The sequence below is a fragment of the Aethina tumida genome, chromosome 2 (assembly GCF_024364675.1).
Source record: "Aethina tumida isolate Nest 87 chromosome 2, icAetTumi1.1, whole genome shotgun sequence".
Taxonomy (NCBI): Eukaryota; Metazoa; Arthropoda; class Insecta; order Coleoptera; family Nitidulidae; genus Aethina; species Aethina tumida.
In genome coordinates this window covers 24,204,356-24,220,892 of record NC_065436.1, presented here as the reverse complement: position 1 = coordinate 24,220,892, position 16,537 = coordinate 24,204,356, and the positions used below count along the sequence as shown (strand labels likewise).

The 16,537-nt window shown below is 29.1% G+C and overlaps 2 protein-coding genes across 10 annotated transcripts in view; one reads left to right on the top strand and one right to left on the bottom strand.

Annotated features, from left to right (window-relative positions):
- The window catches only part of LOC109601925 (ankyrin-3-like), a 40,224-nt gene extending 30,654 nt beyond the window's left edge, over positions 1-9,570 (bottom strand). For 5 of the 9 annotated variants that reach the window (XR_007547357.1, XM_049963631.1, XM_049963635.1 and 2 more), the window contains exon 1: positions 9,294-9,570. Coding sequence is in view for 8 of the 9 variants with exons in the window: in XM_049963631.1 (XP_049819588.1) it covers positions 9,294-9,398 (105 nt within the window). In the remaining variant the exon portion in view is untranslated. The remainder of the gene's footprint in view (positions 1-9,293) is intronic. The other 4 variants (XM_049963632.1, XM_049963633.1, XM_049963634.1 and 1 more) reach the window with 2 other exon arrangements.
- Positions 9,571-14,149: 4,579 nt separating this feature from the next.
- Positions 14,150-16,090, top strand: LOC109595554 (uncharacterized). The gene is made up of 2 exons (XM_020010935.2): positions 14,150-14,287; positions 15,549-16,090. The coding sequence occupies exons 1-2, from the start codon at positions 14,225-14,227 to the stop codon at positions 15,930-15,932; spliced, it is 447 nt and encodes a 148-aa protein (XP_019866494.1). The 5' UTR covers positions 14,150-14,224; the 3' UTR covers positions 15,933-16,090.
- Positions 16,091-16,537: the final 447 nt, after the last annotated feature.

Here is a 16,537-nt window from a genome sequence, read left to right as displayed (position 1 = left end):
ATTTTTTTACATTTTTGGTAATTCTTTTCATTTTTAGTAATTTTTTGGGATTTCGATGAGTTTTTGTGATTCTAAAGAATTTTTACTGTACTGTACTGTAGAGATTTAGTGTTTTCTTGGGTATATATAACGATTTTTTGGATATATATTTATTTTATGAAATTGTAGTAACTATTTATTGTGTATTTTTTTTCTTTTTAGTAGTAGTTTTAGTGTTTTTTATTGATTTTTAGTGATTTTACAATTTTTTACGTTTTTGTGATTTTTTATATTCTTAATAATTTTTTTGTTACTTTTTTAGTATTCTTCACATTTTTAGTGTTTTCTCAAGATTCTAGTAAATATTTATGTTTTGAGTGTTTTTTCGATTTTTTATTTATTTTTTTGTTTTTCTGTGATTTTTTATATTGACGATTTTTGGTAATTTTTACGTGATTTTATGAGATTTTAGTAATTTTTTATTTTTTAGTGATTTTTAATCGTTTTGGAGTTTTTGTGATTTTTTATACTAACGATTTTTTGACGTTTTAATAAATTTTTACACTTTTTTGGGATTATTGTGATATTTTGAGTTTTTAGTAAATTTTACATTTTTAGTGACATTTTATGTTTTTAATGATTTTTAGTGATTTTAACGATTAGTTAAATTTAAATTAATATTCACATAATAATAACAATTATAATAATACATAAAAATAAAAAATATATGATAATATTACTATATTACCAAAATATACAGTACGAAAAATGCTCTTCGTGTCTGGATGTTGTAAGAGATTGATGCACGACAAAGAGAGTAAAGTTTTGCCCGGTAGTAAGAATCCCTACTCTCAGAGACAATGCGCCGTGCTAGTGCGCGCCGGCGCACAATGTAAATTATTCTTTGGGAATGCATTTAGTAACTCTCCGTATGCGTAGGGATGTAGTTTGAGTTCTTCGGATGCTCCATTTAAATTCCGTAACTTTATATAATTTTCAATCTGTAAAATGAAATAATTTTTGAGGGTATATCAAAAACAAAAATAAGTATTCTAAAATTAAACTACTTTTTTCAAAATAAAAATGTATCCCAAAAATTAAATTAAATAAATAAATGCATAAATAAAAAAAAACTAAAAATAATTAAATAAAGTGTTCAAAGACACCGACTCGTCTGCGGAGACGAACCGCATGCTAAACGCAGCAAAACCAAATGATCCCCTCCAGTCAGTTCGGCCCGCCCACATAATTGCATGTATATCTTTCCTTTTTGTTTACAAAGGGGTATTGATGTTCCGTCTCAATATGCGAGTAGACACGTTCATCATTTTTGATACGGTATGTGAAATATTATTAATTACTGAAGGCTACTCATTATTTTTTGTAAAATATACTTGCTTGTAAGAATAAAAGTAATAATAACATTAAATATTTTAATAATAAATATATACTTAAATCAATTTCCAATTGACATTATTTATTAAATGTATAAATTAATTCTGCCAATTTTTTAAACACACAACAGTAACATTTTTAAAAATTAATATGAAATTAGGAGATTCATGAAATTAGAATGATCACAAAAGTAGTTTCTGATATATGGCACATTCATAATCTTTTTGTTGTTTAATTGATAACTGAAAATCAATTTGATAACAAGTCATGTTTTAAACTATCGAAGTTTGACTATCATATTTAATAGCTTTAGTCATCTATAAAAAATATATCAAAAATATTCTTACATCTCAGCTGAATCCCACCTTTTTAAAAACAAATTGAATTCCGTACAATATGGTTGTACTTCTACAAAACCTTCATTTTCACCGTTGTCAAAAAAATAAGTAAGTTATTGCACTTTTCCAAATTCTGCTCAAAAGTTATCAAAATTAACATTTATTTGATACTTACGCCAGTTTTTCTGTCTGGTCTAGAAATACTCACAACAGCTAGAATCTACCGATTTGAGACACTCCGTACTGTAATTTTGAGGTTCTGTTGTTGTTAAATTCTTGCACGATTAAATTGCTAAATAGTTTTAAATAAAACAATTTGGTGTGTGTATTTTTGCATTGTCCACAACTCATCGATTTCGTCATCCTGCGGTCAGGCCATTGTCGGATCTGGTTAAGTGAAAGTTAAAAGCAACAATTGGCATTGTGCTGTACGTAATGCGAAATTTATTCGATGTAATAAACTGGACATTTTATCCTAGTCGGAAATTAGTAAATAATTGACATCCGCCTATTCCCGTACAATTCGGAATAAAGCATCTGCTCCCATATTTGCTCGACTTTAATGGCTTTATGTCTTGCATCCTTATTATTCGTCAAGTCAATATACACCCATGGGTAGTCGGTCGCAGTTTTTTTTTTTATTTACACATGTTGAAACTGCCTTCTATTTGTCGCATTGTTCATTCCTTAACAAATGTAGAGAAGTGAATAATTCAGTTAAGGGTTAAAGATTATTGAGCTTTTCCAATCAGTCACGGTACCGATTACATTCCAGGCTCCACGTTTCACCCAAAACGATCGATACAAGAACTGAAATATTTGGAGGACAGACCTTGCGTAATTCCGGTGTAAACTCAACAATAGAGAACGCTCACACAACCATTTTGCGCTCCTATTCAAATATTTAAATAGAGACTACCTGAATCAACAGCACGAAATTTCCCAGTTTTCATAAACAGACAGCTGTTAAAGTTAAAAATCCATTTGTATTCAAACATTTTCAAGAAGAAACTTCGCATTAACTAGTTTAAGATTGAACCGACAATAAAACATGAACTAGAATTTTAATGTCGCATGCGTTTCCGGACACATTGTGGCGGTTTTTGTGGTACAGAAGTGAAAAAAAAGGACACTGCATGGCTCTGTAGCTTGCGTACGTCTCCAAAGCCGATTGCGTTAGTTTCAATGACCTTATACGTGGCAGCTGTTTAGTCGTTTATGATTAAGTGTTTCACACAATGCCATGCTCTGGACACATTATTCGGGCATTTTCAATGAGCGATGACTCATTTTAATTTTTCGGCGAGATTAAAAAGCCAAACACACCCTCGCTGCGCGTGGTGTCCATGTTAATTTTGGGTGGGTGCACTCCCGTTTGGCGAGGAAAAGTTGCCGGTGATCGATACTCGTTAGTTTTACTGTCCGTCTGTTTTATACCATTTATCCATGTTTTGTTCAATTATTCATGTGAAAGATGTAATTATCAGTTGATAATTATAATAAATATGGTGAAGATTTTTTATTTCTCCAAATTTCATCTAAAAAAGCTAATCTAAAAGAGTAGTCCAAAAAAATAAAATCAATTAAAACATGCCCCCCTTCATAACATTTGAATGGAATAAATATTAACTTGTAAAATATTATAAATCTAATTAAATTTTGGCATAATTTCAGTACTCTCTTCTTCATATTCCAACTTCTTTAATCGAATGAATTATACCTATGTTTATTCTCTATTCAATGCAACTTTGGTAGCTAAAATATAGTGAGTAGTTATAAAAATATGAGTGACTCATTTAATGTGTTACTTATATAAAATTTAACCTAATCACTGATAGAACCATGTAAAATATTGTTAATCTAATTAAAATTAGGAATAACTTTGAAATGCCTATTACTATATGGCCACTATTTTCTCTTCTTTTTCTCACTTCTTTAATAGAATGAATTATACCTCATTGGAGAGAAATTTATATTTATTATCTATTCAATGCTTCTTTGATAGCTAAAATCGAGTGAGTAGTTACATAGTTAAGAGTGATTCATTAATGCCTTACTTCCAATTTAAAAACGTAACTTAAAATATTATCAATCTTATTAAATTTTTGCATAAAGTTCAAATGTCTAGTATCAAATGAACACTATATTATCTTGCATTTTGCACTTCTTTAATGAAGTGAATGATACATTTGAGAGACATTTTTATTACCAATTCAGTGCTATTGAGCTAAAATTGAGTAAGTAGTTACAAATTATGAAAGATTCATTTATTGTATTACTTCCAATATTTTTACTTTATTTTTATTACTAAACAATTCGATATTTCTTCAAAAAATAGGTATTACAACATAATGCAATATTTGTATATTATTTACGTTTAATTGTTGGTTTTGCTTATAAAAGTTTTCACTGTATCACTGTGTCTTACACACAATTAAAAAAATTGTCCCATACTCAAAATATGAAAATTATGAAGTTTTTAATCGATTTTTTTTAAGAGTCCTTGTAAATTACAATATTACTGCCTAAATATAATTTTGTTATAGCGTCACAAATGAAACAAACCATTATTATGATTTCGACATTTCTTATTAGTGATTTCTTTCTAAGTTTATCTTTTATAATGGTAACTATTGAAAAAAATATCATTATATGTTATCTGTACTTAATATTCTAAATTTTGTAAGTTTACTACATCTATTGTTTCGAAGAATAATTTGTTTTTTTTTAATGTGACATTCATAATTTGTAATAAAAAAACTTGAGCTATATCTAAGATTTTTATCATATACTTTCTATAACTATAAAAGATCTCTTTAAAAAAAAGCAAAATAATAGTTCTGAATACTTAAAACTTGATAAGTATCTGAGCAATAATAAATATTTGTTTTTAAAGTAACATAAATAAATTCGGTAAGTCGATAAATAAAACAATTACAAACTTAAAAAGTAAATTTCCGCATGAAATCACAACTAGAACATTTACTGTTTAGAAATTTCGAAGACTGAAAACCGATAAAACTTATTTTACGAACGTGCACAGTTTTAGAATAGTCTTCAAGTCGGATAGTTGCAAAGTCAGCGAAGTTTTGCATACTCTTTCATGGAATACAATGAGGATAAGCAACCCAAACAAATAACAGTACATAATTTTTTCGGAGACTGAAAATATTTAAATTACCATCATGTGTCTGGTGTAGGTAGAGGTCGTATTTATTGAGAGTGGGTGCAGGAATAATGAGTAAATAAACAATATAATAAAAGGTCTGTCGTACACGTTCCTATTTATTCATACGAGAAATAATCATTTACATAATTTAATTAATCTTTATTTGAACGTCAGTAATATTTTTCAATTTACTGACAACAATATTTAAATATTTCTAGAATGTGTCACCGTTTGAATTTTATAGAGTAGTCTAATTAATATGTTTTGAGACAGCGAAATATAGAGGCAAGAAAACTTTTTGTTTCAATACTAAATATACCAATCTGTGCAATGTGTCAACAGGAATTTGTTGTCACTGCTCCTGTATGATTTGAACAAGTTCTTGTTTGCTTTTGATGATTCCTGTTCGTATGCTACGGTCTAATACTTCTCAAAGGTGATCAATAGGCTTTAGATCGAAGGACTGAGACAATCATCTACGTACAGTTAATTTTTTTATTAGAAACCATTATTTAATAATTTTAGACGTGTTTGGGATCGTTGTTTTGTTCAAATATCCAATGAAGTGACATCTTTTCTTCAGCAAATGGAAACATGGTGTTTTCCAATATGTCCCTATATTGAAAACGATCCGTTTTACCCCAACTTGAATGAAAGGTCCAATTTGTTAATTAAAAATGGTTCTGTTGCTCCACTGACAAATGTTCTACCATCCGACTGAAACAAATTAAATTTACTTTCGTCATTCCAAAGGACAGTATACCATTCTTCCTGAGTCCATGATAAGTGCGATTTTACTTCTTTCAATACCAGTGTTTTTTTTTAACTCGGTTACATAGTTCCGAATCAATAATGCGATTTTTCGATGCTCTAACATTTAGATTAAATTGTATCGAAATTTCCTACGTGATTTATCTTGATGTTTTGCGAGGATCTTTGAGGAAGAGCCTTTTTATAATTTTATCTATCTTGGGAGTGGTTCTTCGTGGACGTCCCGGTTTACATCGATTTTCAATACCACCAGTGAGGAATTTACACAAAATATTCCATAAAAATACAAATTTTAAGAATATTCCACACTTTTTTCCACCACAGCCATATATTTTGTTGTTGTTTAATTTGTTTCGACCATTTTACTTTAAAAAAGTTAGTCTTTAACCAGAAATAATGCAAATGCTCTCAAAAAAAATCAAATATATTCTATTATTTTTATGTAGAAAATTGGAATCTTTGAAATTCAAAAATACTTAATAATGATCACTTTTATTAATAAAATTTCTTATTCATAGTTTCTCTTGCCAGAAATCATATTTATTTTTCAGTAGACTTCATTCAAATTACCATAATCACTTCATATATAAATAGTATCGATTCCAATTAATTAATGAATGATTAGTTGATCATATCAAAGTGCAGATTACGTTTCAAGGTGATATAAGCAAATGCACAATATTTCTGTACCAGTAATATGACTGGAATTATTTTTCGCTTCTTTACAGGTCAAGGCCGATGATAGAGCCGATGTTTTTACGCTTTCAACATAAGACCGCCTGCATTCGTTACGTAAACTAGTTTCAAAAGCAAATTAAACCTGAACCGGCATAATGTACAATCGTACAAAATACAGGACGAAAATAGATTAAACTACGTATTACATTCAATGGCATGTTGCATTTGTATTTGTGCAATGCTCACTTGCGCAATAAAATAAAACTCTAAAATCCGCAGTGTAAATCAAAAATTTTAATTCCACAAAAAAAAAATGTGGGGATTATATGATAAAACGGGAATCTCAATAAGATCGTTTAGTTTAAGCAGATCATAATATAAACAGTTTAATTTTAAATCATACGAACCCAACTCAACCTTGATACCTATTTTGAAGAGAAATTAATTTACCCGGTTTCATATTCGAAGAACACTGATTCACATGACCTATAGTCCGCGCTCAATAAAATTTGTTGTTTATTTACGCCAATTAAATGTGTTTTGATGTAAGTCGAAGCGTTATCATGTGAAATAACATGAGGAATGTCTTTTGAGAACATATATAATTCGCATAATTCTATTAATAGCAGTTGTCTAATCCTAATTAATTAATAGAACTTCTAATAATTAAGTATAGTTATAATCAGGTATTCAGTTTAAAAATGTTAATTTATTCTTCCATGATGTCATTGTAGACACTGAAAATGCATAAGGTCTTTTAAATTATCGTACCAATTTTATTTTTAGCCTCATGGTAAAGTATATTATCACTTTAATTAGCAAATTTTAAACAAACATATTGTTACTGAAAAATGAGAAGCACTATTTAATCAGAGTACACACTTGTATTTACCACTTTGGGTACAATTTTTTTTGTTCGTTATAGACCAATTAAGTTTTTCCATCTTTATAAACATAAAATAGAGTGGCGCCCACCGAATAGTGTACAAGCGATTTTAGAAAAATTTATGCAGCCTAAAGGTTTTAGAAAATGTGGCCAATCAATATTCATATTAAAGCATATAATTTTTAATGATTATAATTTTGTTTTTGTTCTATACCATATTTTAAACCTGTTTTCACGCTCTTTTGTGGTTTCGTATATTCGAGGTTAATTTTAAAAGGTTTCTCGTTATAATCTTGGAATTTTTATATAAAACAACCTATTATAAATTGGCAGTAAAAATTAAAGAAAAGTAATGTTCAAATAATAGCATCTTTTAAAATAATTAAATGTGTTCCTAAAAGTAAAAAAATATGGTAAATGGATGTTATTTGTTTCGGCATGGTAAAATTCCTCCCATCAAAGTGCAAGTGTCCAAAAAAATTCTATTTTCGGCGCTTACATCACTTTTAGATAAACAATTAATCAAAATGACCGATAACGCATTGAATAATTTTAATACATTTTCAGTCTCAGACATAAAAAAATTAATATATTTTTCAATTTAACAATAAATTTTCCAATAGTATTCTTTTAGTTTGGTTATTAAAAAGCATTTTTTTACTTACGTGTTAACGTGTATGTAAGTAGATATAAAAGATAATATTGTTAACATCACATAATAAATTAATAAAGATAACTAACACATGAAAGAATTGCAACGTAATTCTATTTCTCTAATTAATTAAATACCATAACAGTTCAGTAAAACAAAATAAATTTACGCCCAACTTTCCCACTCAAATAAACTCTATGAAATTGGGGTCCAACAAATTATTTTAATAATGGAAGATCAGTTTTGCGGTACTTTGATTATTAAAAGACACTTATCTACTTATTTATTTATTTTTATTTTGTTTTCTAATTAAACAAACACCAAAAAACAAAATAAATTGCCGCACAACCTAAAAAAAATCCCTACATTATCTGTCAACCTTGAAAACCACGTAAATTTATTAAAATGTAAAAATACACAAAATAACACAATTAGTATAAAAACAAATACAAACAAAATAAATTGGCGCCCAACGTCATAATTCAAATAAATTACTATAAAATTGGAGCCCAACAAAATTATTTTAATATTTAATAATTTACTGCATGTTGTACTTTTAGTTTAATTTTTAAGAGACATCTGCCTTGTTATAATAAATTATTATACAAAAAAAACATGAAATTGGCGCCCAACAAAATCGCCGCTTAGTTACTCATTTCAGGGAAGACGTCAATTTTTTAAAATATAAAATTACACATAAAAGACACTATATTTAACATCACATTTAACATCTATAATAAATTAATATAGAGAATGAAACACAACAGTAAATTAAAACAAATTGGCGCCCAACTTCAGAAATAAATAAAGTAAATTCGGTAAAATGAATAAATTGGCGCCCAACTTTACCTCTCAAATAACTTTTCTATGGAATTGGCGCCCAACTATAAGAAAGTTAAATATCAAAATTATCTGCATCACGATCCTATGACACATTTTGCAGAAGTAGCAGTAAGTCGTTCGTGTTTTCAGTTTTGGCCGCCGCGAGAGTTTAATGACATTGTACAGTGGATATGCTTACTTGAGCATAATTCGGATTACGTATTGTAAACTGTTACTGCTGAAAAAAAAAAACGAGTGGATGCGTTTAGGAGTCGTGATGTGGGTTAATGAGGAAACGTCGTCCGGCAAACAAGACTGAAAGATCATTCCGTTTCCACCTAACCGGACAATCCACGTACGGATTATATTTAGACCTTTTAGAAGATGTTGGCTTATTTATAAACAGCTTCGGCTTTAAGGTGCACATGAAATTAATTTTTCGCCGTCTGGAAATCAAATTCGAATACCAGTTCTGTGCCGTCTACCATTTAAGGCAATAATTGTCGGTGACTCTCCTGTCATGAACCACCGCAAATGCACCATCGGGGCCTTATTATTAACGATTTTCAACGGCATTCGCACCAACAGATGGTCGCGGTTTACCTGTTTCCCCGTCCTGGGCAGAGTTTCCATGTTAGTTCCATTCACGACCGGAGCCTTTTCCTGGGTAACACCCCCGTTCGGGGTGCTCCCGTTTCCCAGTGCCATCACAAATCAAATCAAATTATGTCCGAACAAACGAACGGCACACTACGCACAAACATAAATGTGTCGCACCAACTTAAACATAACACAAAATCCACAATTTAATCGGAAAAAATAAAACGACAGCTTTCTACCGAACCCGACACAACCGCGTCCCGGATCAACTTTGAAATAACATTTTTTAGTGGCATAATGTAATAACGGTCCGAGTTCGGCGATGTCCTACGTCACGTAGCTCGTTCTCCGTCGTTCAACCGGTCCGAATTCGAACGGACGTGAGTCTTTATCGCACACGATACGGACCCAATGGGCATGCGTCTGCGTGTCAGCGCGTCCCAACAAGTTTATTTGTTGTTTTTGATTCCACGAGTATTGTGCGTCCAGTGACTGGTTGGGGAAAAATTAAATGGCATTCTTTTGTAACGAACTGCTTTTCTGGGACAGGCTTTCTTACACGCTTTAATTGGGAACATCTGATAGCTTCGTTATTACCTAATTCAACTATAGTTGAGAGATAATGAGCGGCGTTTATACCGTAATGGATTGCTTGAGTGGTTTTTCATAAAAATGGTTTGTGGAGTTTATCATGTTTTTGTGTTTTTAAGAGTATTGGAAGACAAAATTTTAATGTATACGAATTAAGGAACAGAAAAGAGCTATCAGGGAAAAAGGTAGAAAAACCGTCATTTCGAGAATAAAAGCAGATAACAAATGCACATCAAATTAAAACTAAACGTAATAAGAAAGTACTTGTACTTACTAACTTGAAAACTATGACCAAATATAGGTCAATCATGCATCTAAATATTGAATTAGTCCAACATGAAGAGATCATGATTGAGTGAAGAAATATAAAAGAAATTCAAATCTCTAATCAAAAAATAGATTCTTGGGAATAGGGAGATATGTATTGTACATTCATGAAGTACGATTAAAGTAGAAAACTGAACATCTCAAAACTTAAAAAAGCAGCAAGATAACAACTACAATCTTGAAAAGGTAATAAATAAATATGTATCAAAATTTGTCCCGCTTTACCTGCTGGTGAGTAAGTGAAGGAAAAAAAGAAGAAATTCGTAACAATTTAAACTATAGTTATTTTTGTATGAAATATGATTAAAAAGAGAAGATTGTCTATTAGAAAAAATTTAAGAAACAACAAGGCAAAACAATTAAGTAAAAAGTTTCACACTTATGGTAGATAACCAAATTAAAATTAGATGTTAGAAAGTTCTCGTAAATTTAAGTCGATATCGTAAAATATGGGTAAAAGATGTAACCCACTTGAACTAATCTTGAATGAATAAGGAGAAACAAAAGAAAATAAATACTGATAAAAACAGTATTTATTATTTTTTTACAGTGATGTCTAGGTTGGTAAAATCACTCTAAATAAAGTAGAAATTCCACATTCATGGAGCAGAAGTAGATAATCACATTGAAATTAAGTACTATAAGAAAGTACACCTAAACTCAAGAGGTCTTCATTAAATATGGATAAAACATGCATCCCACTTGAACTGACCATTAATAAGTGAGGAGAAACAAAAGTAAATAATAGAAACAATATTTATTTTTTTTAGAGTGATCTCTATAGAAATACGTGTCAAAACGCTCTAAAGACAAAATTTTAATAAACATGAATTAAATATAAAGGCCGATCATCTATTAGACAGATTTTTAGAAATAGAAATAAAGATTTGTAAAGCAAGGTAGGACAAATAAAGTAGACAATTCCACATCTCACGACTAAATTCACATATCATCCATTAAATACATTCATAATTAAAATTAAATTATGAATGAATATTATAAAGTACACTTGAAACTTCAATACATCAATAAATATAGCTAAAGCAAGTATCAAAATATTGAATTAGCTGCACTTGAACTGATGGTGAACATGTAAAAAGAAACAAAAGACATTGAAAACTCTAGTCAAAATAATATTTATCTTTATTTTGTAAATTGATTGTTACAGAAATAATGAGGAATTGTTTGTGTTGTGGAATATGACAAATAGACATTATGCACCTTTCACAACGTCCAAACCATCATTAAGAAATGATGAAAATTACACAGCAACGTTAATACCATCCTCAGTTGTACTGACAGTGTAATTTTCGAATAGGAAGCTGTAATTACTCAGTAGCGTAGATATTAACGAGACAGAGATATATCTAAAATTAATAATCCATTGCATTTTATATTACAATATAAATTTATAATAAAATATAAACATACATATTTGGAGTTATTCGGTATGTAGTTATATCAAAAGTATGGTTAAAATTTTGAAAAACTTCTGCAAGTCTTATTGGAGGTAGAATCAAAACTGGATGAATGTAGCAGAAGCATTTACAATGATCATTTGGGTATTGTGAACGTTGCTTACTCTAGATAATTATTTACGATTTATTTATGAATGTATAAAAAATCCAAATTATAGTAAGATATAGACAGATACTTTCCTCTTGTGTTAAGAGTGTCTCCGAGTGATTCATCGAGTTACACAAATGAAAAACAGGATATTTCTCTTAATTGATAACTATTCATTACTTCCTGAAGTTCCACTAAACTAAATTAATTATAGTTTTGCCATTTAAGTATAACACAAATGGCAAACAGGTTAATAGGAAATTATTATAGATCGTTGAATAATTACAAATAATTAACAAAAATAAATAAATATTTTTTTTACATTTATATACGTATGCTATTACTAACGTTTTTATACACTTGGTTTAACTGTAACTTAACAATTTATATATTATTTGAACAAAAAAGTTAGCATGAATATATATTCATCCATATATAGTTTTTAAATTAAAAATGAGCGCCACTGTATAAGTTTAACCGTGCGTGTTAAATAAATGTATATTATATTCATCGAATCTAATTAAATAAAAAATAAATTATTTCCTGTGTGTACACGTGGATTTGTATCTTGTTACGGTTTTTATAAAAACGTTAAATATATTTTTAATAGCTAATATATTTTTTGAGTGCGCACTATTAAAAATATTAGCAAATTGTATTTGATCTGTGAAATCTTAATTAATACTGTATTGGTTATAATTGCAGATTTTCATGATTTTTAAATTTGTTACTTCTAATCTCCTTTCCTAACCACATTCTACAAATTTTCGATAGAGTTCGGTTATTCTAAAATCTCAATTTTATTGATAAACACTTCTTCAAAACTGGTGTTTTTGGTTGTTATCTTGTTAGAAGAGAAATTTTACTAGCATATTCCACTCTGCAAAAGTTAATATAATAAACTATCCACAATCCTTTCTATGGGATAAATTGGAGCTAAGCAATGACAAAAGCAACCTCAAACTAACACCTTAGTACATTGGATTTAGCCAATTATTATTATTTTTAAGGCGTCTTATAAGAATGTTACCATCAGTTTTAAAAAATTGAAATTTTTCACTAAATAGAACTTTATGCCAATCTAATGGTACCGTAAAGCTAGACACCGCATTTAAAAAAAACTGGTTGAGCCGAAATTAGCCCACAAAGAGCTCAAAGTTTCAGTACTAAGAACACTTCGGAATCGATAGAATTAACCGTTTAAAATTTAAAAAAAAACGCCCATTTTTTTTAAGCTACATTTTTTTTCTTTTGACCATTCACCCCGAAATTCCTCCATGTAAAAATTTTTTACGGTAAAGATACATCCCGCACTTTAAAAATAAAAAAACGGTTATTTTTCGAGCCCAAAATTTTTACTTTTGGGCCTAAAAAAACCCGAAATTCCCATGTAATTGTTATGCCGTTTGAGAGAAGTGAGGGGTGCAGCTTTTCTCATCTGACGATTGGTTCTTGTAAACACATTCACATACGGAATTTCAGCTTTAATCACAGAATTCAAAGTGGATTTAATTTGTAGATGAAAATAGATTTTACCGATTTTGTCTGATGTTTTTCTATGCATCCCACCTCTTTTGAGATTAATAACTCTGCCACGAATTGAAAACCATTGAATGATTCTTCACACAACAGATTTTGAAATAGTTAACCTACGATGTCAATATGCCTTACTGTTTGTATTTATAAAGTAAAATAAATTTTTACTACTGAACCATATTATAAGAACAACACGTTTTTCTGAAAAAAAAAAATAGTTGTGTTAAGCACAGATAAATTTTTATTTGATACTGAATATGGTGAAGATAAAATAATTACAAAATGTGCAATATGAAATTTAAAATTATATTGTTAAATTTAATTATTTAAAGATCCATATGCGCATTCGCCAAATATTGAAATAATTTTGTATTTAATGTAATATGGTGGTTTATAAAAATTAAAATTAATTTTGGATAAATCGCATAACCTAAACAAACAACAACGAAACAATGATTGCTACTTTAGCATGCAATAATTATAATTAGAATAATTCCAAAAACATTACGTTGTAAGTGTTTTTATTTTGAAAAGAGTTTTAATTGGTTTAGTAGAAACCACATTAGAACGTTAATTTATTAATTGAAATAAAAGGCCAGTAGTTAGAATCGCTACCTGGTAAGCAAATTAATTTGTTTAAAAAACCATGTCCCATAATGAATCTGATTGTTCGATTCAGATGCAATCTGGCTTCTAGCGTTTATCGCATAGTCAATGTCAATGTCAACCACGACCTAATAATACACCGGAAGGAGGGTCAGATTAATTCCAGGTAGGAGAGCATGTGTAATTTCGCGTTATATAACGCGGAGGCGGTGCGCAATTTTTTTCGCGCATTCCCGACATATAAAAACGAATTAATTGGGGTGGATTATGTGATTTGCAAATTCAATTGGTTTCGAATCGGGTCAACGATGCTGGGGAAATTTCGTACTGCAGTTTGTTTCGTTGTGATCGCCGTTGGCTTTGTGGCGGCCGTAAGTTTTACATAATTTAATTGCTTTTTAATTATTTTTAAAAAGGACATGCTTGAAAATTTTGTATTGTCAATACTTTTTTTAAATATTACAATATATTTTGAAAATAAATTAATTAGTTATGTTATTCACACAGATTTTAAAAAATATATTTTTATAAAAAATATTTAATATAATCATAAGTTATATAATTATGCTGATTATAATTATCAAATAAATAAAACCATATTACTAATTATTACATGTTTACATATAATTTATTAAAAGTAATCATTAATAATTATTTAGTTTAAACGTATCAATTGGGAAGTTTTCCTAATTGTTTCTTTTATTTGCTTTATTTTATTGTAAATTGTGCCTCTCGCCAATAATATTTTAAATAAAAATAAAAAATGTTTTTTGATTAATTAATTTAACTACTTCACAAAATCAATAAACAATAATTATATGTTTTAAATTATTAATTAAGTTTTTCCTGTTTGTTTTTTTTATTTCCTGTATTTATAAGTCATAATGATATGACACATTTAATTATAATCGTTGGTGGAAGTAATAATTTATTACTCATAATCAAAGCAAAATAAAATATTATTTTATAATTAATTAAAAAATATTTTTACATTATTTTGAAATATATTAATCAATTAAATCTATTAATTTAATAGCCAGTTGTTAAAGTTTTCGTAAAAAATAAGATAATAAAAATAAATACACACGCACAATAAATAATAAATTTATATCTATAAAATAATTTATATTCATGAAAATTATTTTACAATGCAATATTTAATTGTTAATTAAAATCTGTAATAGCTTTATTTTTTATTTAGTTCATTTGAGTAATAAATATTTTTCATCCCAATCTAATTGAAGGTTAATTAAATGTTGCAAATCTATAAAAATTAATGACATTAATTAAATTTAGTTACGGTTTATTATTTAAGTGTATTAAATCAAAACTAATGCCATTAAAATTTACGAACAAAAGGTTCGTTTCCTTAATAAATAAATAGAAAATAAATAAATAATAAATCATACAAATGGTTAATTAATAGTAAAAATATTTGTATATTTTTATTTTATTTTTAGTGTTTATTTTAAGATCTTATTAGAACTTTAAATTTTAGTGCATACACAATTATTTGCCTTATTTTTTGTGTGAAGATTGCGTTTATTGCCAAATAAAGTCAATACGAAATATTAGTGTATGTTAGTGTTAGTGTCTCAGTGATGCAAAGTTCACACGTTTTCCCTATTCTAGGCACCAAGAAACCTTCAACATGAAGATCTGACGAAAGCGTTTGCGGATTTTCTTAAGCAAGATAAAGAATTTAATGCCGCCCTGGATCGACCTTCGAATCTGGGCGACGCAAAATTGACCAGATTCAGAAGGTCGTCTCTGTCCGACACAGACCTCACCAAAGCCTTTGCTGATTTTCTTAAACATGACAAACAATTCAACAGTGCACTAGAGAAAACGGGAGAACATGAACAGATTAGAGTCAGACGTGAGGCGGAATTATCCGTGGACGGAATGGACGTGATGCAAAATGGTGAACAACCGGGATTCTTTGACCGTGCGGCCAAATTCGTGGTGGAGCTGCTCCAGAGATTTCTCAAGTGGATTAATACGGACAGTAATTAGTGAAGGGGTTAAACATGCGGTTACCACAGCTGCAAGTTGGATATTTGGTTGAATTTCAAATACCTCACATAGGCTACATTATTAATATAATTTTCCAATTGAAATCTCAGTATTTATATATGTAATTATAATATTGTATAATAAAAATTTATAACACACTCTTTTTAATTATTTATTTTCTTATATTGTAACCAATAAAAAAATTAGAACAAGCATTAATAACATAAAATTTCAGAGTGCCATTCCTCTACATGACAACAACGATATGACAAAACTAGTTAACCACTTACAAACCGATCAAAATTTAAAAACTCTTGCCTCGACTGATGAGAGTCATCTTATAGTAAAACGGGCAATGGAATTAGATGAAACTGTCGACGTGGACGAAGAAATTGAAGACGAACCACCTGGATTCTTCGAAAGAGCATCAAAATTCGTTATGGAGTTATTTCGGAAGTTTCTCAAGTGGATTAATACTGACGGCAATTAGTGAAGCTGCCAAATTTATTTATAGTGCTGCTGCATCAATTTTTGGTTAATTATTATTAGTTATTTTCTACCATGGCAAGTTAACACATTATGCAGAATAGAAAACATTATTACGC

Excerpts from the sequence above, each read along its gene's own strand:
- LOC109595554 (XM_020010935.2), top strand. The coding sequence starts at position 14,225 with ATGCTGGGGAAATTTCGTACTGCAGTTTGTTTCGTTGTGATCGCCGTT. Across the intron at positions 14,288-15,548 it reads CCGTTGGCTTTGTGGCGGCC|GCACCAAGAAACCTTCAACA; the intron begins GTAAGTTTTACA and ends TCCCTATTCTAG.